The following is a 21,613-nucleotide window of genomic DNA, read 5'->3' on the forward strand; positions in this document are numbered from 1 at the left end:
AGGAAACGCCTTGCAGGAGGAGCAAGGGAAGGTCTTCGTGATGCACAACAACTGCATCTCTAATATCATCAATCTGACTGATCTATAGATGTCATAGGCTGAGTACAAGCTGAGTACTTTGCAATAACCCTTCAAACCCCAGCACTCAAAGCCTAAACCTGAAAATCCTTTACCTTAATCCTGTGTTTAACTCACATCATATACCCTAATGCTAAATTTAACCTTACTCTAATTATCCTAAACAGCCCATACTGTAACTATAAAACCTCTCAAGCTGTTATTGTTTCAGCTCTAAACACCCTATGTAATCTAACCTTGCATGCATTTACACAGCCACAAATTCTCAATATACTCACGGATTCAAACACAATACTGTACATTACAAGCAGAGCATAAACATGCACATACATATATACATATGCAGCTGCCAAATGTGAATATTTTGTTTATGTTTCTTGTCCTGCAATGTCTATGATAATGATAATAAATTAATTATAGTTACTTTAACTTTCTAATGTTTGGGTTGGGGGTGCCAGGGCCGCTTTATAATGTTGTGCTTACAGTTATCAGGCATGTAAATCCGCGCCTGCTGGACTTAAACTGATTCTATCCATGTGCATTTATTTACTTTATCAGTACTGGTAGATTTATTTTTAATACTACTAACATAGAAACATAGAATGTGATGGCAGATAAGAAAAATTCGGCCCATCTAGTCTGCCCAATTTTCTAAATACTTTCATTAGTCCCTGGCCTTATCTTAATAAAAGATATGTTTTAATAAAATTTTTATCCGGCAATATTTCCTAACATCCTAACTAATTTACACACACAGATTAATTAACACTGGTCAAAGAATGCAAGTATAACTTTTAAATATCAAGAGAAGGCATTGAACTGTATTTTTGGTCAAGTGGCAGTAAGAAAGTAATTGCTAACATGGCAACATAAGAAAAAGAGGCCTGCCCGGGTCATGAAACATCACAAGTGGACTTCAGAAGACTGAAAGAAGCTCTTAATGGGCTGATAAAACATAATTTGAATTATTTTGTTTATCACTAACAGGGTTATTTACTAAACTAAGATTTCAAAGTGAATTCAAAGAGAATTTTAAATGTAAGCCCAAAGTGGCCAAATGTAATGCATAGTTGACTGGGATCTTTTCCAGTTTGGCTATTTTTTTTTTTTGTTAATTATTTTTTATTGAGGTAAATAGATTACATACAGAGTAAGGTTTGCAAATGAAGTCAAGCAATATTAAGAAAAGCTCCCTTGCTCTAGATCAATATAGCAAGACAATGCTAAATCTGACTTAGTGTCACGTCTACACAACTACCTAATTTTTGTTTAACCCCTTAAGGACACATGACATGTGTGACATGTCATGATTCCCTTTTATTCCAGAAGTTTGGTCCTTAAGGGGTTACATAGTAAAGAGAGAACAAACACTATGTGTAATAGCTAGATCAGACTAAAGTAATAAGTTTAAATGAACAACACGGTGTGTTATAACTGGATCGATCAAATATAAATTACCGGAGCACGCTGTCATGTTAATAATGCGGGACTATCCCAAAAAATAACAAAATAGTATATTTCTTAACAGAAAAGAATAAAACATAAAAAGGTAGCCCCCCTACCCAAGCTTTCCACAAGAAGCAGTAATATCCCCTTGCTGGAAGAATGCCATCCATCAGCTCTTGGGCCTTCATCCAATTCCCCGATCAGGGAGTGAGCATACAGCCTGCCAAGGGATGTTTGTAGACCAGTCGAATTGCCAAGCGTTGCCAGGAATCACACTCTGCAGACATAGAAAACTGCTGCTGGAGAAAGGTCTGATGGTTTTGGACCAAAAGTGGCCTTGTACTCCACTCCTCCAAGTCAAGACCATTACAGGAACCGGCACATAACTTCTACTGACGTCTCCATGCCAGATCCCACATAGTAGAAATCCTGCAGATGTTGTGGACTGTGAACAGGGTGAACCATCATCAATATAGAGAGCATTGGGCCAAGGCACTACCTGGATCTGACTCATTGGCAATTGAAGTGTGTTGGTGTTCATGTCTGGTTATGCACTGCCAAACCTGGTCACATACATTGTTAAATACAGAATAAAATGTATTTTTTCAGCCTTGCAGGAAGACAGTTTCGCTATTTTGTCCTTACATTTGAAATTCACTTTGAATTCTCACTTTAGTAAATAACCCTGTAAGAGATTTTGTACAGTGTTGAGTAGGTCAAATGATGGTTCACCAACTGTCAACATGGAGTAGGGAGTGTGTTTGTCTGGGGTTCATTTGCTGGATCAAGAGTTGCCAACTTGCAGAAAGTGAGTGGCCTACTACAGCATTTTGCAGGGCAATGCAACACTTTCTGATATGTGCCTAGTTGGACAGGTATTCGTCCTACAGTGGGATATTGATCCAGCACATACCTCCAGGTTATTTCAGAACTTTCATAGATGAAAATACTTATCCATAGAATGGATAGCATAGTTTCCAACCAATTCTTCACAATTCCTGGTTTTCTAAAAAAAATCCTTACATGTCAACTGAAGTGTATGTTTTCCGCAAAAAAAAGATGTATTAATTCATAGATTTATTTGCATTACAAACATTCACATTGTTCTTTCTATACTGTGAGTTTGACATGTTTCTGTCTACCAGGAGTCAAACAAACGTAGAACCTTTTCAAAAGATGTGTTAGCAAAAGAAATGTAGCGACATGAGCCAGCGTTTGGCAAGTCTGGAAGACAAGGCTAAAGCCCGCAATATACGGATAAGAGGCATACCCGAATCCATCTCATCAGAGGAACTGCCTCACTATTTACGGCGAATGATGGCCACATTACTACCACCTAGGCAAGTTAAGCAAGCAGCAACTGACAGATGCCACCGTTTGCCCAAGGCAGCCAAGGCACCCCCAGAAGCCCCAAGAGACGTGCTCTTACAATTTCAAAGGGACTCTGACAAGATAGCCGTCCTGGAAACTACGAGAGTATCCCCCTCACTGTCTTTTGAGGGCTCGCAGCTGTCCTTTTACAAGGACCTTTCAAGAGCTACCATGCACTGGAGGCAATCACTCCGCTCCACTACAAAGCTTCTGAGAGAGGCTGAAATCCCGTACAGATGGGTCCCGCACCACCTAGTGGCAGAGAAAAAGGGCAAGAAGTTCCCACTCTCGCAACTCCAAGATGCTCCTGCCTTCCTTCAAGCATTGGGAGTCTCGACGGGAACCCTACCTCCACGGGACAGAAGCATGCGGGCAGTAGAGGACATTCCTCCATTTGTCCCAAGACGGGCATTGGCGGGGTCGGCGGATCCTCCAGCTTGACACCGTCTGAACGAACAGTTTCTTCATGTCATAACTGACAGTTATAGAATTTATGAAAGTTTTATCTGTTTATTAAGCTCTATAATTATTTCTCTGGCTCCGTAGGCAAACTTGCTAAGCCGTACCAAAGCCAAACTAACCCCCCTACACATTTATCCCTACTAAAGCCACACACACTAAGCTCATGCCAGCTTTGATTCAAGCGCTTTGGCACACACGTAGCGCAACATAGATCCTCAAGATGCAACCCGATATCATATAGCGCAGACACGCAGAGGATGTAATGTCAGTTTTATATATTTACAGTTATTTTTATCTCTTCTATATTTACAAGTTGAAAGTTCTTAAGCCTATAACTTCTGCATCTCAAAGCAAAATCTCTAAATATAAAAATTGTGCTTGATGCTGCATGTACCTGTATGTTTCAAATGTCTTTTATGCGTTGGAGGAATGCCTTTGGGGTACCTCGCAACAACCTGTTATCAGCTTATGCACTACAAAAATAAAGAATTAAAAAAAAAAAAAAAGATGCGTTAGCATGGTCCAGAAAATGACTGATCCTGCCCTGATGTTAATGGTAGACAGATGATCCAGGCACTCCAACTATCTTCAAATGTGTTTATTGGGACAAGTGCGACACAACATTTGAAGCTACTTGGAGTGCCTGGATCCTCTGACTAGCATTAATATCTAATTCTTTGGGTTGATCCTGGCCTTTTTCCAGTCTAGCACCCGGCTCTTCACGTGATTGGAGTGCGGTTAGTTTTTTCCTTTTTGTAAATAGTGATCCTGCCCTGATACACCATGAAAATAAGCTTATTTAGAAATAGACGTTGTTATTAATGTATTTTAATTCGGTGCTCTATTAGAGCTTCAAACATGTTTTGGGGTGGAAGGGCAGAGATTTAAATTGGGTTCTGTATTATTCAATATTTGAAAGTGTCCCATTTTTAAATGTCCTACTAAGTTAATCTACACATTATGCTGGATATAGGTCCTCTGCAGCTGCACACACACAATTTGCAAATAAGCATAAATAAGCAGATACGTGCATCTGCTTAGATTCATCCTGGAGATTATTTTAGAGGATTTAAAGGGGATCTAAAGATACATATATTAAACTATACATTAATTGATATTTCTCTATCACAACATACAGATTTAATTTTCATATATCCAAAGTTGACCTTGTTATCACATGTTTGTGAATTACTGCATTCCTTTTATGCAAATTGCAGTCCTCTCATTTACATTCGAGGAAAACAGGTTATAGATTGGATTCAAAGAACAGCCTTTATATTTAAGTGAAAATGAGAATGAAAGGGTTTAGAGGTGATGGATGGCGCGATATCTTCTAGTGAAAAGAAATCATAAGGAGCCATTCATTCTTCCCATCCTTTTATCATATTAATGGAAGATTCACCTCATCTGTATAAGTCATGTTACCGATTTGCATAAAGGAAAGACAATTCTTTTTATGTGGATTGTAAAAATATGAGTTAAACTGAACAATTGAGACAGCTGTAGTGATAGGTGAGAGGAGAGTGATGACAGCTTTACTTTATCTGTGAAAGCTGCTAATTAGACAGTTCTTACAATATCTTAGAAAGTCCGCTATGCAGCATATGTTGAAGTCGGATAAGAAGGTGTCTGAAAAAAAGTGTTTTGGTTTGATAATGTCAAAATGCTGATTAGTAATGACTTCAGTTAAACTCTTCAATCTAATTATTAAATTTCTTACATGCAGTAAATTGGCTTTAACCCCTGCAGTACAAGCATTATACATGTCCACAGGTTTTAGCTGACCAATTTGGTAATAAAATGTAATTAAAGAGGCACTCCAAGTACCATAACCACTACAGCCCATGCTCATGGTGCTAGCAGGCTACTGGAGCTCTAGCATGATTTTGTGTCAAACAGTATTTTAGTGTTTTGGTATAATTAAGGTAGCTGTGACCCGACCTCGCTTGTATGGTTTTTACTCATAATTAATGTTAATTTAGTCCAATTTTAGACAGCAATGATTTACTGAGAGCATTAGCAGAGTTCTTTACTAAAATGAGAATTCAAGGTGAATTCAAAGTGAATTTCAAATTTAAGGCCAGAGTAGCTGAATGGAAAGCATAGCTGACTTAGAGAATCTTTCCATTTCAGCTACTTTTACCTTGCATGTAGTAGTTATGTTACATAACATTCCACTGTAAGCTATGTCAACAATCCTCCCTTTTGTGGATTCATAATTAACGTGCAGTAGCCCATGGAACACCACCCGTTTGACACTCCTGTTTTGGAGTAAAGGCTGATCTTTTGGGTTAGGCTAGGTAAGGCTAGGTATTACTGTTACTGGCGCGGTGCTTTATCTTTGTGTTTGTATATGAATTTTGTATCACACAGCTATGTTACATTGCTGCCAGCCTCCCCACGTTTGTCTTATTAAGACTTTATAAGTATGTAGGGGCAGCACCCCTTCCTGTCTCATCAGAGAAATTTGCCTTTTAGCTGATACCAGCAAGGTGATTTGTATGTGTTATAGCCCTATTCAGGGTAAAGTATGTAGGGGTTTATAAAATACCCCTTCATGTCTCATTAGAGACGTTTAAACTTTGTCTGATACCAGCAAAGTTTATTGAATGTGTAGAAGCCCTATAAAGGGTTAAATGTTAAAGGGTTTATAAAATACCCCTTCCTGTCTCACTGGAGATTCTTGGATGATATCAGCATATCTAATGGCTAGTGTAGGAACTCACCTATTGAGGCTTGCCTTGACGTGGCTGGTGAGCTTATATATTCAAATGGCCATTGGAATAAAACTAAAGAGCCTCCATTTTGTTTAAATGCACATGGGGATTTAGGCCAGAGCGCAGGTAACGTTCTTTGTTATTACTGTTACTGGGTAAAGATTGGGGCTTGAAAATTATTTTAAAAGCAATAGAAAAGCAATGAGGCATGTTATTACATACATGGCGAATTGTCCATTTAAAATGTTGAATGACATTTCACTAATATTGTAATGATGCTGCATTTATAAGAGCACACATTCAATCCAGACTGGTACCCATGAATGACACCACAGTGATCAAGCCAGAATCTTAAACGGAAGGTGACCTCAGATGCTAAAACGTGTAGTATACTCAGGTAGTCCGTCAGATGCTCTTGAATATTTTGTTTTAATTTCAGACTGTTAAAACTTGTTAATTGTTTTCATTTTTACATTATTTTATTTCTTTCTGATATTGAAAGCATTACTGTTGGACTTTAAACCATTTACTACTCCTTCTATGTATGCTTTTCACATGCAGATAAGTGGTTTAGAGCAGTGCTTCATCTCAGCTATCTCCCCGTAATTTATTTTCCATAAGCTGCAATATTTTCTATCTGTTATATTTTGTTGGCAATTGGGTTAGCAGTTACAACCGCAAAGGAAATAATTAAAAGAATGCTCCTCAGGGTGCAAACACAAGTGGTTGGGTCAAAGGATGGCAGCCATGTTGTCTCCCGAATGCTGGCAGTGGGACCTGGTCGTTGAGTGCCTGGAACTCCTTTTCATGCAGTCCTGCGAACACCGGTCACCATGGATATACGGCCCGTTCTAGTTCCCGTTCACTTAGACGAACAGCGTTTGGGAGTTCTAGAATACCGAACACAGGGAGCATTCTCCATGAACCAGCTTTTCTATACCTTAAGTGGTTTTCGTACAAAACCCCACAAACGGAGACCGGCTCTTGCCACAATTTCCATGGAATTATTTGGGGCTTCTACCTCGTGGCAGGCCAGGCAGAACTTCCCTGCGATGGCGATCGAATACTACCAAATGGATCTGGGTGATTTTTGGATATACTGTTCACCCAGATCCAAGCTATCCAGGGATGTGAGGTTCCCATGTATTTTGAGGGTACTTTTGGGGTGTTGTAATATTGTACGTTTTACTGTGCCTGGAGATAATTGAGTTTAGTACAGTTCCTAACTCAATCATCCCACAGGCACAGATGAGGAGTTTACTGACTGTGTAAATCTGATGTCTGTACTGCCAATAAAAAGTCTTCTCTCAGCATTAAGCCTTGGCTCATGTTTGGGGGGATTATGTGATACCGGCGATATTATACCTCGTGGATTATTGGTGTGTTATTATGGGAAAAGAGGAATCCGTGGCAGCGATACCTTGGCAGACCGCAACATACATAAATCCTGGACTGTTGGTGGTCAACGAGGACTGGGTTGGGGACCACTCACTCCATAGAGCAGTCTGTGATCATTGTGATTAACATGCGATCATTCCATGTTGGTTTAGGAGATATAAGGACCAGGCTGTAATTGAAGCATAGATTCTCACTGGCCATGAACAAGTTAAAGAGGCATTGTTCAATTTTAGTTAAGAAACCTTTCTCAATCGGCTAATAAAAGTAGTTATTACTCTCTTATTATTTTTCAAATACAGCTTTTTTATGTTTTAATGAATAGCCATACTACCTCGTGAAAAGGCACAGATTGAACATTTTATGCAAATTACCATATTGCATTATCCACTAACACAATAAAATTGTGTCACTGAGCATGTATCATCTGCATCTGCAAGATTTTCAGTTTTGACTTCAATGTAGATTCAGCTTATAAACTCAGCTCACTGAAATTAGAATACATGGGGTGCTCACAACTGGCTAAATCTTGTAAACAAGCACATGAAACACAATATTATTGCACCAGAGAATCATGGGAAAAATGTTAAAGTGGTACTTTCATTTTTTTGTCATTTCAGTTTTCTTTACTTACGCCCCATTTATATTAATGATTATACTCCCCTTGTTGCCATTTATCTTTTTTATGATCTTTTTTCCCTTGTGTTGGATCACAATAGCTAGGCGTCTCCATCTTGTTCTCATATGTCTTTTCATCCTTATATTTTATTTTGTACAAAAAGTAAACCAATGTGAATGTTAAAAAAAATTAAATAAAATTAAGAAAAAATGAAAAACAAAAAGGATCACTAAAAAAGCAAAAAAAAACAAACAACTAATGGCAAAATATGTTGTGAAAAAGTAACATTTATTTGCTGGATTCAAAACTTATCTCTAACAGTTTCTCTTAAAGTTTTAGCAACTCAGATGCCTGCATAGAGGTGTATGCTGTATGTATGAAATTAATGTGTGTGTGTGTGTGTATATATATATATATATTGCTTTTACATTGTTTCTCTGTATCACTGTTTGACTGATTTAAAGCTTTTTATGATAGGTAGTGTAATACAAAATAATTGCTGTTTTTCCTCCCACTCACTTCACTCTTACTCAAGAAAATATACATGGTTTATGTATGTATTTATGACTCACTATATATGCCTGTTCTCTTTTCTTTTGTTCCTTACAGTATTTTGAGTGTTTTCAATATTTCTTATTGATATATAGAAACTATATACCAGCATTAAGAGAACTGAACATGGACTGACTCCTAATGACATGACATAGATTTGGGAGTTTTACACCTCGAACAAAGCTAATAACTTGATTAAAGCATCCGTTTTCAGAAGAATCACAATTTGGATAAAAATCGGCATCAAGAAACCTCCAAAGGTTACCTTCACGAGAGCCACGGCCCTCAAGTCTTTATTGGTACCTACAAAACTACAACCTTCCGGAGTAAGAGTAATATTTATAGCACAAAAAAACACTTCCTTATCAGCTAACAATTTATTATACAAAGAGAAACCTGGCAACTATAAATGAGGAAGAAGTAGATGTATCACGTGCCAACACATTAAAAGTGGGAGTTATAGGCTTGCCTCCTCTGGTATAGGTGAGCTCCAGGTGTGCTCTATATATACTTTTGAAATTACCTATAAGTAGAACAGACATCCAGAACCAATAAGTCCTATTTTACGGATCATAGGAGTTCTGTTATAAACATCAAACCCAGCACATTTTTTCTAGGTGCTTTAAGTTTTCCATGAGTTGAACCCTAAGGGGCTGGAGGTCATAGTGATTGGTATTGCAGGTGAAGAATATTAAATTCTTCAGATAAAGTAAGAAGACTGTTGTGGAAGGAGACCAAACAAATCTTTAAACTAGAAACCATAAGCCCCAAAGGACTACACAAAGAATTAGACTTGAATATCATTTAAACACTGTTTATCTGATATTACCTTATAGTACCTTATGTTTTAAGCCAAGCTGACCGATCACAGAGAACAAGCAACAAAAATAAAGTACATAAGAAATAGCTAACATGTTGTCTATACTTTATATATACTAAATAAATTCTACTTCTTGTTTAATTTGTATTTGTTATTTTATGTTCATTATTAGAGACTTCCTTTTTAAGAGTGATCAGTATTCATATGTATTGATTATGGTTCCCTTACTTTTGAAACAATGTCAATTGTTCGTGTTCATTTAATTGATGGTTCCCATTTAATGTGATCTTCTGCACCTGTGGACACTATTCCTTTAAGAGACTTAGGGCTACCGCTAACTTATTCATTGGAGTGTTGTTTATAAGAACCTTCCACAGGAGACACCTCAGATTGATTAGGTCTTGAAAAGTCTGTGGAAGACAGGCAAAACCCATTGCCCAGCAGTACCTTGCATACTAGTCATGTTAGTGTGCCACTTGGCTGAGCACTATCACCCAACCTTGATCTATTAATGTAGGACAGCTTACCATCTGCAGCCAGAGTCTACTACACTTAGGGGCTACCTTCATATCCTGCTGGGAGGTGGTCTAAACTGTGAACAAGTACGAATAAGACCAGTTTGGCTTAGCCTTTCACCCTCTTTTGATCAGGTTAGATTTGGAGTGTTCCGTTAAGCACATTTCCTGGATACACAGATATCATGGATATATCAGGCATGCATGCTGACGTGCCCGGTACATTGATCTCTTTGCTACTTGCTACTTTCAACACTTACTGTTATACTTGTTACATTTACTGCTGGCTTAAGTAACTTTACTGGCAACATTATTTCCAGTTTGTCTAAGCTACTTTATTGTCGGCCGGTAATTATCGTTTAAAAAAAGTCCACTGCTTTGTTTGCACAAGGCACTTTTATCTGTCTATATTGAGTTGCCACTAATAGATTATTATTTTTTTTTTCATTTATATGTTTAAATAAATGCAGGGATTTCATTTTAACTTTAATTGAATGATCTATGTCTTTTTATTGTAAAAGGTAACCATAAATTGTACACAGATTTTATATTTATATCGAAATGCACAAGGAATTTCAAATGATATAACTATACAAATGGGAGATGAGCAGACAGTTTTATTCTTTTTTTCTGGCTTTTATGTTGCACAATTTGATCGAATCATCAGGTTTTTTTTTCATCTGTTTTTTTCTTTTGCAACATAAGCATCATTTTTAAATGTACAAATTGTTTTATGCAACATTAATGATTTAGTAATAATGTTATAACTTTTTTTGCCAGGTACATATCTGTTGAACTTTTCCTTTTAACGCAATTCTAAATATGGCGGTCTTTTCTGAAATGACCTTTACTGTGAAAATGGATGGAATTGAGGCAGAGAAATTGCAACACTTTTTAGACCATTTTTAGAACAATGTAATAAATACAAACACATTAAAAACCAAACATAAAGGACACTTTTAGATTACTGTGTTTCATGGGAGAATGTAGCACTTACTAACATTGTAACTGTTCTAATCCCATATATATAAAATGCAGCTTTTATCGCAAAATGTCAAGATAACATTTACCAAATGGGATGGCACTGAGTATACAGCACTTGGAGGCCAAAGGTACAAAGTCTGGTGCATTTCAAGAAAACACGCCATTAATCATCACATTTTAGGCCAATACAGCTGAGCAGGAAAAATAGCTTAGTTGGCAAAAACATTTCTACTTGGGCTATTTGGCCTAGATTTTGACCTTTTCAGGTCAATTTATGAACACTTCGAACAACAATCTGATACAGTGGTTTTCCAACAATTGTGCTGTGGATATTTAAGAACTGGGTAGTAGTTGAGACTGTGTCTAAAATATGAAAATGGATCAAGTAAAAAGAACAAGAGAACATTCTTTCCATATTTACCATAAATTTATTTTCCATGATAACATCACATTCGGGTTAGCTCTTTTCTTGAGAATTTTTTTTTTTTTAATAAGATTTTTATTAATTTTTAGGGTAAGCGTACGAAATAACATGTGTGGACACGCAGGTCCGCTTCAGCGTAGTTGTTAATGTTGGTCGCGTAGGACCAACATTAACAACTCTTCCGGACGTGCAAGTCCATAATAAACAATTGCCTTGAGTACTTTTTTAATAATTTTTTTTTTTTTTTTTTAATTCTTTATTTTATTCGTGCATAGGTTAGGCGAACAAAATTGTGCCGTCACAGCGGCTGGTACATGCATAACATCAAATGGATTATAACAATTATGTGACATGAGAAACAGTGCACATTTTATATTTTTTGTGCGTAAGGTTACAAGCGTGGTTTTCATGGGAAAAACATAAACTTGGCATGCAGATAATTTTCACGTTTTTTAAATTGTGTATACCGCTTAAACTAGCTGGTCTAATGAGTCTCCCTGTGGAGGCTGACTCCGTATGTGTAGTACAGGTATAGCTGGCTGTCGTGTGAGGGTAATTAACGTTTGATGCAGAGAGTGTTGGTCTCATTCCCGCTTCTATCTGACATGCAGTGGTTGAATGGCTTTGCCCAAGCGAAGCATACTAAGGGTACAGTGGTTGCTTAAATCCCGGCTATTCTTAGTACATGTACGTATATGTTACAGGAGGGACTGGTACAGCGTATCAGGATGGTCTACCCGCTAATCATCTTTCCCTGCATATTGGTGTAGTATCTAGCTCTGCATGTCGGTATAACTTAAGCTGGACTGTGGATAGGCATGCTGTAGAGTAGGTGTGCCCCTGGTCGCATTATTATTAGCACGTTACATTGCAGCATCATAAGTTAGCATAAAGAGGGTCAGCAAAAATGAAAAGCAAAACTTAAAATATATAAAATTCAAGATTTGGTGTATGGCGTCGAGGTAAAAGCAGCTGCTCATGTCAGTAGGCGGAAAAGTCCAGTACGGTGATAGTCCCGTCAGCCAGCTTATCCGATTCCACCAGGTGGCAGGGTAGAAATAATAATAATACAAGTATTGACGTTTTACAATGCTAGAGACAACTCGTAACTAGTGCATATGTGCCTAAAAAATTGCTTAACAGTTTGCCAATATAGAATAACCTGCTTAGGTTAAGTCGCTTATAGTTATGCTGGAGGCGCTTAAGGTTATAAATGTGTGACTTGCTAGCGATATAACAGAAATGCCTTTGAGAGCCTAATATTAGGATTAACTGGCTGATATCCTAAAAAAGAGGTAGCCGTATACAATGCTCAGCGCGCTAATATGTAAGGTACATGCCTATTTAGCAGTTTAAACAAAATACAAATAAACAAATAGATAGTAGACAGCAGGTAACATCTAGTGGAGATGACATAAGGACAATTAGTACCTTCCATGGCTAGAATATTTGGGCTAGGCTAGACATATTAAACATACTTGTGTCGGACATAATAACTCTTAGTTTCTTTGGTGTTCATGCCATATAGTATTATTACAGTAAATCATGCTAGGCTAAGTACTGGTCGTACATGTGGCTATAGGTGCATTGCACCTTTTCATAGTGCAACACAATTCTGTAGGGTAGTATAAGGCTTATGTGTGCGCATGGAACAGAGTTAGTAAATCAATTGTATGTTATAATATAAGTTAGTGGGTTATCTGCTTTGCACTGGAAGATACAACATATAAAACGTAAATAAGAGTCGCAGTGGCAATAACTGTTGAAATAAAAAGTTACTGGTAACGGTCTGTCGCAGCGGCAGCAACTGAAGAAAAGATTTGTAGTCACTGGATGTGAGGAGTCCACATAGCGATGGCTGTAAGCGTGCCCTCTAAATGCAGGAGTAATATGTCCATCTGAGGGGCGCTGAGATAGGCCCTTTAGCCGATACCCAGTGCCTGGGCATGTTTCTTGCCGTCAGTGCTTGGCTCTCGGTGATGCTTGGTGACATTTCTGCCCCAGATTTTCAGGGGGCCTGAGCCCGATGTGGGTACAGTCTCTGTGCCCCTGCTGAGCTGGTCCATCTTTTCTAGGTAAAGAGTGGAGTCCTTGCTTGGTTTGCAGGGGAGGCTTGTGGGGTGCCACCCAGGTCCCTTCAGCGGTGCGGGTTTACGTTGCTGGGCTAAGTGTGGGGTCCGGGGGGTTCCCTGTGCTAGTCGGGATTGTGAGCTGTAGTGTTCGGGATGGCTACCACGGCGGTGCCCTGCCTGTAACTGTGGTGTTATCACCCTCCATGTAGGTCTTCGCTTACTTTGTCGCCTATGGGCTGCTTTGGGGGTGCGAGGGAGGGTCCGGCCTATTAGGCGCCGGGTTGCCGGGCAGATCCATGCCTCCACTACCTTGATCGCCACCTTGAAGGCCTGTCTTCGGGCATAAAGTCGTGACCACAGTTTGGTATACAGCTTATTGTAGAGCTCCTCCGTGTTCTCGGGCGGTAGGTGAAGTGTGCGGCGCCTTGCAGGCCGCATCTCTCCCTCCTGTCTAAGTTGCAGAGCCGAAGTGTGCTTGTCCGCCATTTTGGAGGCCCCCGCTCCCGTGCTGCTGACATGGGCTATAGGCTTGTTCGGAGATTGCCGGGTGCTAGGTTCTCCGTCTGACGGGGATCGGGATATCCCCCGCCGATCCATAGGGGGGGGGGAAGGTTTCGTTCCCAGCTTACTAGTGTCTGGGTGCATCTGGCGGGAAAGCGGCCGCCTTTCTCCGCCTCCTCCTCCGGTAGGCCTTAGTCCGCAAATGCGGTGCCCGGGGGACCCCAGCGCCGTGTTCAACATCTTCAGGTTCAGGTCGACTGCCCCGGTTCAATGAGCCCACTTACAGGAGGGTGAGTGCACTTTATTTCGGTTTAGTTGTGGTTTTCGTGCTTGTTTGTCAGGAGCTGTTGCAGAGCACGTCTGCCCTGCTCGCTGGTCAGACTCCGCCCCCCTTTTTTAATAATTTTAAACTATATGTAAATATTATATAAAGAAGTTAATAAAAGAAATCAGGAGGAGAGGGCATTAATGATGCCATGGAAAATAGTCAGGAAAATAAAGTAACAATAAGTATGCAAATAGCTTTCTCTATTTTAGGCTAATCATGGCAACATCATTTCTAGGTGATGTCCATGCACCAGAATGGTGATAAATATGCAATACATAGACTAAAAATTAACTGGTTCCAATAATATTTTCTTCAACACCCTGGAAATCATCTGTATGTGGTAATGATATACCCTGGGTGTATTTGCCATTACTGGGATGGAGCTCTTCTCCTTCTTGGATTAGGGCCAACATGTCTGGAGTAAAACTCATTTGAGCATTCTATGCTGTTGCCAATAGATCTCTGTGCAATTTCAGCAAAGACTGTTGGGTTTAATCCCATTCCCCTGGAGTTGACCTGATTTTGACTTAATTCATATTTTACTCCATATTCTTCTCCTGGTAGATATTCCCATCAATGACTTTACAGAGATGTTTCTTTCATCACTTGATGGCTGTTTGTACATCCATGATGTTTGAGGTATCCTGCTATCGATCTGTTGTCTGTTTGAATCAAAATCCACCGTCATTCAGATGAAGAGCCATAAAGATTTGATGGAAGGTAAGAATTGACTATGCTCCCTGAGCTATATTTCCTTCCAGATGTGCCCCAACCTTTATTTTTAATAACATCAGTATTTATGCAGTATTTATACATGCAAGTAAAACTGATGCCTGCAATGACATTTTGAATAATTGTGCTGCTAAAAAACATGTTGTTTCTACTCAGGTGTAAGATAAATCTAATACTCCCTTTTGGCTTTGAGGCTAGGAAACATTCCAATAGAAATTATTGAATATTTATAAATATGGGAATTCCATCATCACATTTTCTTCTAAAAGTGTCTTGATTCCTTTTTTCCCATTATCTTTGACTTTCTTTATGTTAAAAACGTTGTCATGTTGGTGTCTCTGCAATTTCTATTCTGGCCTAAACCAGAAAAGAATACAGAGGACTGTCTCTTACTTTCCTGGTCTGAATCATTGCCTGGAGGGTCTAGATCTTTTAGCAGGTTTGTGATGCTCTGTTTTTGTCCTGGATTCTATTGTTTTTAACATATTGCATGTACGCTGCACCTTTAGGCATTCTAAATATTCTTTACTTCTTGAAGTTTTGAACTCATTCATTTGTAAGCTCTTTGGCTGTTGTCAATAGTGAGAACTCATGTTGAAATTTAAAGGGACACTGTAGGCTCCCAGACCACTTCAGCTCATTGAAGTGGTCTGGGTGCAAACTCCCATCATCCTTAACCCTAGAGTGGTAATTATTGCAGTTTTTATAAACTGCAATAATTACCTGCTAGGGTTAACTCCTCCTCTAGTGGCTGTCTATCAGAGAGCCACTAGAGGGACTTCCGGGCTTTAAGGCCACTTCCAGCGTCACCGGAATTGAATAATGCTTTCCTATGGGGAAATCCTAACACGAGTGTGGCAATTGCCCGCATGCGCATTAGGTCTCCCCCGCCGGAGGATGTCAGAAGGCGAGGAGCGTGGGCAGAGCTGAGCCAGCTCCGAGGGACCTCGGCTCAGTACCTATGTAAGTAGGGGTTATTAACCCCTTCTGCACCAAGGGAGTGGGCCTTGACAAAGGGGGAAGCTATATCATCCCCATCTTCTTTTCTAAAACGTGACCCCTTGGAGACTTGTATAGTAAAGCATCCTTAAAGACTAGATACGTTCTATTTACGAAAACGTCATTAAATATAAGAAACGAGAAACGCCACCATTAAAAGAATACAATATTAAGAGTTTAATTTCCCCCACACTTTAACACTCATATATAGAAAACCAGCTTCCTAAAATCTTCGTAAACATTTGTTGATTTTAGGAACTTAAATGTCTAAAAATATAAACATATCCATAATACTTTAGAACAATGACTTATATTACTAAATACTATTTATGTAGTCAATATTCAATCCTAAAATGACAAACCAGCATTGAAAAGAACAGTCATTTATGCTCTAGGTCAAGAAAAATATGTTTACCGACCTGTCAGAAAATCAGGATCTGGAACCGGATCAGATATCTCCTCATGACACTGTGTTTCTGAAGGTATGGTGGCTACTAATAGACCATCTGGCAGCTGATGTTCCAAGCCACGAGCAAAGTTATTCTGCCTGTAAACAAAAACATCAAAACCACAAAAAAAATTAAAAGCTGTCTCTCTGTTTAAAGGCAATATAGCACGCAAAATGTAACATTCAATGAAAAACATAACTGTGTACACGTAAGGTTAAAAAGTAACATTGTAATCTAGTCTAAAAACAATGAAAAACAAAACACAAATTAGTCATGAATAAATCTAATTTTTTTGAAGCTCGAAGTTTTTATTCATGATTTGTATTCATATTATTATGGTGCTAGATTTATATTAAAACAATGAAAGAGTACTTGTCATTATCTAAGTAATTCAAAATGTAAAGTGCAGCAATAAAATGGCTTGTAGCTGTGGTACTACAAAGGCTATAATAAATATAAGATTTATGAAAATTAATTATATCAATATACATTCCAGTTTTGTATCATTTACTTATGATAAATGATAAAGAGCAGAGCAAACCACAACAGAGCAAAGTCTTTTGCTCTAAACGAATATTGAAAAATATATAAAGATCATTAAAGTTTTACAGTGTCTTACACAGACAATGAGCACGAAGTGAGTACTCGTTGTGGGTATTTTTTTTTATTTATATGTATTTATGATGACTTGTTTGAGTATATTATATGAAGAGATGTATTTCAGCTGTAATATCATCGAGACACAATTTTAAATGACACCTCATTCTTTTAAGGTTGATAAAAAGTGTATGAAGTTGGGAAATAATATCTGCATCCCACGGCAAAATTGGAAATTAGTGGATTGAAATGTGAATTTCATGGTTAAATACCTTGATATTATTACACAGACTGTTGTATGTTCGCTTAAATATATGCCTTCATTATTCCACAAAACAGCAGGATGATCATGATATAGACTAGGAAAATACACTCAGAATATTCCTTTTGGGAAAATACTCTTTTATTATTTATCATTTATAATATTATACAAAAAAGTTAAAAGCTCTCAACAGTAAAAAAAAGCTAATTTGTTGTTATTGGCGGCTGATGTTACTAGGAAGATATAATGAAATCTGGGGAATATGAAACTGCAAACACAGCCACAAGGATAAGCTAAAACAGATCCTTATGCATAATATATGTTAGTGAAAATGTTATTTTATTATTCTACATGATGCTGTATTGAAACATAAAAATGATAATGAACTGATAATGGAAATCTACAATCAAATTCTTATATAGCTAAGTCAGCCGTTAAAATTATTAACATTTCAAAGCAAAGCGTATATATTGAAAGGTTACATAGACAAGTAGATATTATAATTTATTTATTTTTTACTGACACCAATGTTTTTATTAAAGTCTTGACCCCTAAAATAAACATTAAAGGTCTAACAACTTTGTTTTAGAATGTTGAAAACAAAAGTTATATTTACTGTGGGGAAAATTTATAGATAATGAATTAAGTTTCACGACTGTCTAATTATCAGTGCATATTTGGCACAAAATATTTAATCTGTCAGGTTTTCTTATCTCTTACTTCTTCTGCGCCCTAATTATCATTTATGAATGTACACCATTTTTTGGCAATGTAACAGATTTATCAACGTTTCCAAATGATTTTTTTTAAACATTATTTATTCTCTTTTTTTGATCATGCTAGATTTGACAGTCTTCTGAAATTAGTATTTCTGGTGGAATTTACTATGATGATCAGTTTTAGAACACTGTAACACATTTGATGAATTCATTAATTACAGAATATAACGGTCACTTTGCAGAACACTTTTATAAATATCCTCCAATCTTTCTTCTACCTCCACTTTTTCTTGATAAAACTGTCCATTTCTATTATTTCAGTAGTGTGTGTAATTAGTCCATAGTAATATGTACCCAACAAGTGAACCATATTGCTTGAATTTACTGTGGGTCATGTTAAGTAAAAATAATACCTTTCTCATAACACCGTGATATTGCAGTTGATACATGTGTTCTATCAGGGTTTCGTGAAATAAAGGGCTGTACTTTTACCTAAATGTTCCTTTGAGTAATTGTCCAGGTGCTAATTCCTTGGTTTGGTTATTGTAGCCAAAGAAGAGCTCTCCAAAAAGTGTTTGGTTCATTGGGACTTCTGGACTCTCACCGCAGTGCAATCCACCAGGACATGGCTCTGTGATCAGGTGGCATGAAAGTCCATCTGGACCTAATTTGTAATCTTCAATGCAGCTGCAAATAAGACACACAATTTAAGGACATTACTTAACAGATTAATTGATATTCAGGTCCTGAAGTGAAGGACCTCAGTCCTTTCCAGTGCTGCATATTTGACCTGACTGGTTAATCGATTCTTCTGGAATCATGATAAAATAAAAACTCCTCCTGAGAAGATTCTAAAAAACATGTTTTAGTGGTTGGAGATGAGAATCATCTACAATTATCTTATTGATCAGCAGAACAACTAGTTAAGGAAAAATATACAACTATTGTCTATTTCTTTAACCCCTTAAGGACAGACGACGGATATATTCCGTCATGATTCCCTTTTATTCCAGAAGTTGTGTCATTAAGGGGTTAAAAATATGGATTAATTGCTGTGTGTCTGAAGAACAGGGATAAAGGTATTTTTATATCACTAGTTGGTGTTACCCAGAATGTTATTTGCTTGGGTAAGTAGCTATAACTCCTAATAACTTGGTGGGAGAGGGATTGCATGCGGGGTACCCTCAGTTCCAAAAATGTATCTTGAAACCCTTTTGAAAACATATGCCTTCTTTATTATTGCTTGGGACTTAACACTAGAACAATTTAATTAGATCAATCTAATATTAGACAGAACACACCACATTTCATCACAATATTTATGATAATGAATACATTAAGCTGGAGTATAGTTGAAGGTACTGGGATAAACTGAGTTTAGTCAACTGTGTTTTCACCTAAACTTAGGCAACAACTTGAAGTTTCATCTATTAAGTCTTGTGTAGAAATCTGGATCAGGTTTACGTAATTACATAGTAGTATAGGTTGGAAAAACACTAAAGTCCATCAAGTTTAACCTTAAAGCCCATTCTGTTATGCTGTTGATCCAAAAGAAGGCAAAACATTCTATTGCAGCCAATTTTAATGATGCCAGAAGAAGGGAAAACAATCTGTCTTGACTCCATAAAGGCAGTTCCATGTCTCCTTGGATCAACACCCTGTTCACATACATATCAGGTATAGTATAAGTGTTCATGTGTCAATCATGTCAGTTTTGGAATAAATACATTTACACAAATGTGTACACATACACATAACTCTATATTTGTCCAATATGTAGGCATTTGACATTCTTTTGTCACAAATATTTGTAGTACCGACTTTACTATTTCTGTAAAGGTTGAGTTTGCTCTAGGTTCAGTGACTTTGTTGGACACAGGTAAACATCTGAAATGGGCAACCATGTGTGCAATCTGAAAATGTCTTTGGTTGTAAGACAGCTTGGATAAAAAACATCTAAATGCCATGCAAATGTTCAGCCATGACTTTGATAAAAAGGCAATGTTTTCAGAAACACAGAGACAGATATACAGCATTGATCTTTTAAAATTAATGGCAAATGTTATATTAATAAATCTTTTTCTGCAAAGGGGAATTAGTTTATCTCGGCACTCACCCACAAAACATCAGGATATTATACATGTCGGAATCCTCTGACAATGGGACATCCTTCTGTAGACAGAGCTGTTCACAGCCCCCATTAAAGCCATCGGAGCAGTCAATGCCCACCTGACGGTCATAGCAACCTAGGAGATCTTTCATAGGGCGAAGTCCTGGGGGGCACTGAAAAAAAAACAAATTACTGAATAAATAATAACAATAAGATGTTATCTTTTTTTAAAACAAGTTATTACACATTAGTGTATCCAATAAAAGCTAAACATATTCAAAATGTATTCACTGCTCACTTTTTCTTGCTATTAGTATTTTGTTTTTTAGTGTGTGTGTGTGTGTGTGTATGTGTTCTATCATCCAGTTCCCATAAGAAAATAAACTTAAATAAAGCTCAACCCTTTTGGTGGAGTTGCAGCAGGTATGTTGATACGGCTTGATATTTTTTTTTTATAGAACTTTTTGTTTTCATTGAAACTACACCCAACTTTGACCATGTCCCTCCAAATTCCAACTAATGCTATGACCACAGTTTAATATTGTTGAGAGATGGAGTTTGGGATGTCAGTGGACAAATCTATCCCTTGTGTTTGGAGAATTTATAATATATGGTTGGACCTATGTGTACTAATAGTCTAAATAAGAAAATGTCCTGCTTTCAGGAAATTGAAAATCAAACAACGTAAGTGTGATTATTGTATGCACTAAACATAGGGGGCAAATGCTTCCCCTGAGAAGCCAGGGAAATATATGGTGTTACCTCCACTCTTTCCTAAAATACTTGATGCCAAATTAAAAAAGTGTCAGGGCCACCACTTGTTAAACCTGCTACATATATAGGAGATGGAAGCGTTTCATTGTTTTGTCTAGAAGGAATCAGAGAAGTAGTGTCAGTATCATAGCTGAAGCTACTGAATTCAGCATTTCATTTAAAAGAGGATTTTTCATAAAATCACAAGATGGAATGGGACCATCAATTGCCCACTCACTTTTTCATTTAATTGTGTAAATGTGTCTAGGTATTTGTCAGTGGATGCATATTTTTAAATATGTCCATTTATGTTTGTGTGGATTGCTATGTCTACCTTTTGTCACATTTTTCAGCAGTGCCCATTTCCGAATGTGGGTTCCGGATCCACCCTGGCTCTTAATTTACTAAGTTGAACTATTAATAGCATTGCTAAGTAGGGCTAAGTAGTGTGAAGAATAGATTATCAATGACTTCCCAGCTTGTATCTAACTACAAAATCTTAACATATGATAATATAATTCTGCATACCTGACCTGGAATGGTCTGGTATATCATGATACAGAAAAGCAAGAAATATTATAGATTAGACATTTTCTTATATTTTCCCCTAGCAACTGGTACAAGTGGTTATGGAGACCTTTTAACAGTTCCTTACTCAAACACCTCTTGACAGCAGCAAATTAACTGATTCCTCTCTTTTGTTAACAT

At 37.6% G+C, this 21,613-nt stretch overlaps 1 protein-coding gene across 4 annotated transcripts in view; it reads right to left on the reverse strand.

Annotated features, from left to right (window-relative positions):
• The window catches only part of ASTN1 (astrotactin 1), a 422,412-nt gene that overhangs the window by 62,684 nt on the left and 338,115 nt on the right, over positions 1-21,613 (reverse strand). For all 4 annotated transcript variants that reach the window (XM_063428244.1, XM_063428242.1, XM_063428243.1 and 1 more), the window contains 3 exons: positions 20,159-20,325; positions 18,535-18,729; positions 16,435-16,562 (listed from right to left, as the gene is read on the reverse strand). In XM_063428244.1, the coding sequence (XP_063284314.1) occupies positions 16,435-16,562; positions 18,535-18,729; positions 20,159-20,325 (490 nt within the window). The remainder of the gene's footprint in view (positions 1-16,434; positions 16,563-18,534; positions 18,730-20,158; positions 20,326-21,613) is intronic.

This window comes from Pelobates fuscus, chromosome 7 (genome assembly GCF_036172605.1).
Source record: "Pelobates fuscus isolate aPelFus1 chromosome 7, aPelFus1.pri, whole genome shotgun sequence".
Lineage (NCBI taxonomy): Eukaryota > Metazoa > Chordata > Amphibia > Anura > Pelobatidae > Pelobates > Pelobates fuscus.